Here is a 1,720-nt window from a genome sequence, read left to right as displayed (position 1 = left end):
TGCTTAAGAAAACTGTATCGACAGTAATTAGAAGAGAACTGTAGAACTGAGTCCTGGTCCTTTGCCTCGAGAGAACTGGATGCCTGAACAGTTTGATCAAAGATTTCATAGAAGAGTCCCGACCATAAAGGGAAAATTGTGAAACAGAATTTCAAATTCTCATAGAGTCCATACTTTCTAGAACATTGAGGGGCATGAACCCCTGAAACTACTGCTCTGAAATAACCTTTAAACCTTAAATCAAGCGTATCTCAAGAAGTCTTATTAAAACCAAGTTAACAGTTTAGCTGAATTAGTCACAAGGGCTGGCTTGAGCATCATGCTCTTTGAGGCACTATCTCTATGAGACCAAATTCAAGATACGACAGGGAAGTTACAGGCAGAGAGTTCGTGTTCATGGGGGAACCGCTCACAAAAGAACGTCATCAGTGTCACTGAATGGTGCACGTAGAAATGGCTGAATTGGTGCATATTTTGTTGTGCATATTCTCAACAACCTAAGTGAAGCAGAGCAAAAGCCCTCCAGTCCCATTCTAGGAAGTTTAGATAACTGAGCTGCCAACTGAGCCATGGGGTTTGAACTGTATTTTCAGAAAATCTTCTTCAGGAGAAAGCCTGCGAGCTGCTGGGCTGACAGGAATGGGATGTGGTTCATACCCAGGCTCCCCCCGTTCCCCCCAACGCGCCTCACCTAGCAATGGAACCACGCCTGCCGCGATGACGTAGGGCACACACAGGGAGAGCAGGAGCACAGTGATGACAGGGGCCGCCAGCTTCCGGATGATGTAATGTAGGTCGATGTTTCGGATGCCGTTGGCATACACCTGGACCAGGGGAAAAGACCACCAGAGCCAGGATCAGACTCCAGACCCACAAGACCCAAACTGCTCAGGGTTCTCTGAAGGCAGGCATGCTCTGGACCACAGGTGTCACACATAGGATGCTTGCCAGCTTGAAAAGAAATGCATTCCCCTGAACACGTGACCTCCCTGAGGACCAGCGTGACTGACGAAAATATAGAACGCACAGAGAAAACGGGCTTTTCTTTGAAAAACAAAATCAACCCCAGCTAGCTACAGATGCTTATCCAAATGCGTTTCAACTGCGTGGTCTTACCTGCTCAATGACTGTTTTCAGCCACCACTGCGGGCCCATCAGGGTGATGGCTGCGATGATCTTGGCATGCAGGACTCCCAGGGCCCAGTCCTGGGTAATGGAAACCAGTGAACATACTGGGTTGGGTTCAGTGATAACCCTAGTCAAAAGGTGGCAGTTTCCTGATACTATCTCACTTCTAAAACACGCTTGCTTGGTGGCACTGCTGACATGTTAGCGGAAAACTGAAAGATTTATTGCCAACAGATCAAGTTCCATTTCCTATCGAAAATCATTTTTAACTTTGTTCATGAAAGGATTTTATCACCGATGTGAAGAGAGTCTACATACTGGAAGAAAATATTCAGAAACCATATTCCCCTGTAGAGTCTAATATCCAAAATAAATATATAACTTCTACAACTAAATAAAAACTCCAACAGCCCAATATAAAAGTGGCCACAAGTCTTAGGAAATAGAGGAAGCAGGAAGAAGAGAAAACAACAGAGAAGCAGCAGACAAGGAGGAAGCATGGAGCCTCCTCAAAGAGCTAATGCCATCAAGGGCGACAACAGGACCACAGGGAGAGGCCCAGAGAGGCAGCGGGCAGAGCTGGTGGTGACAG

The 1,720-nt window shown here is 46.5% G+C and overlaps 1 protein-coding gene across 1 annotated transcript in view; it reads right to left on the bottom strand.

Moving 5' to 3' along the window:
• The window catches only part of MARCH6 (membrane-associated ring finger (C3HC4) 6, E3 ubiquitin protein ligase), an 87,004-nt gene that overhangs the window by 11,686 nt on the left and 73,598 nt on the right, over window positions 1-1,720 (bottom strand). The window contains exons 25-26 of the mRNA XM_006876899.1: window positions 1,117-1,206; window positions 692-824 (exon numbers count right to left, since the gene is read on the bottom strand). Coding sequence (XP_006876961.1) covers window positions 692-824; window positions 1,117-1,206 — 223 coding nt within the window. The remainder of the gene's footprint in view (window positions 1-691; window positions 825-1,116; window positions 1,207-1,720) is intronic.

The sequence above is a fragment of the Chrysochloris asiatica genome, unplaced genomic scaffold (genome assembly GCF_000296735.1).
Source record: "Chrysochloris asiatica unplaced genomic scaffold, ChrAsi1.0 scaffold00424, whole genome shotgun sequence".
NCBI lineage: Eukaryota > Metazoa > Chordata > Mammalia > Afrosoricida > Chrysochloridae > Chrysochloris > Chrysochloris asiatica.
The sequence above is the reverse complement of the archived record's forward strand: the minus strand, read 5'-3'. Positions and strand labels throughout refer to the sequence as shown.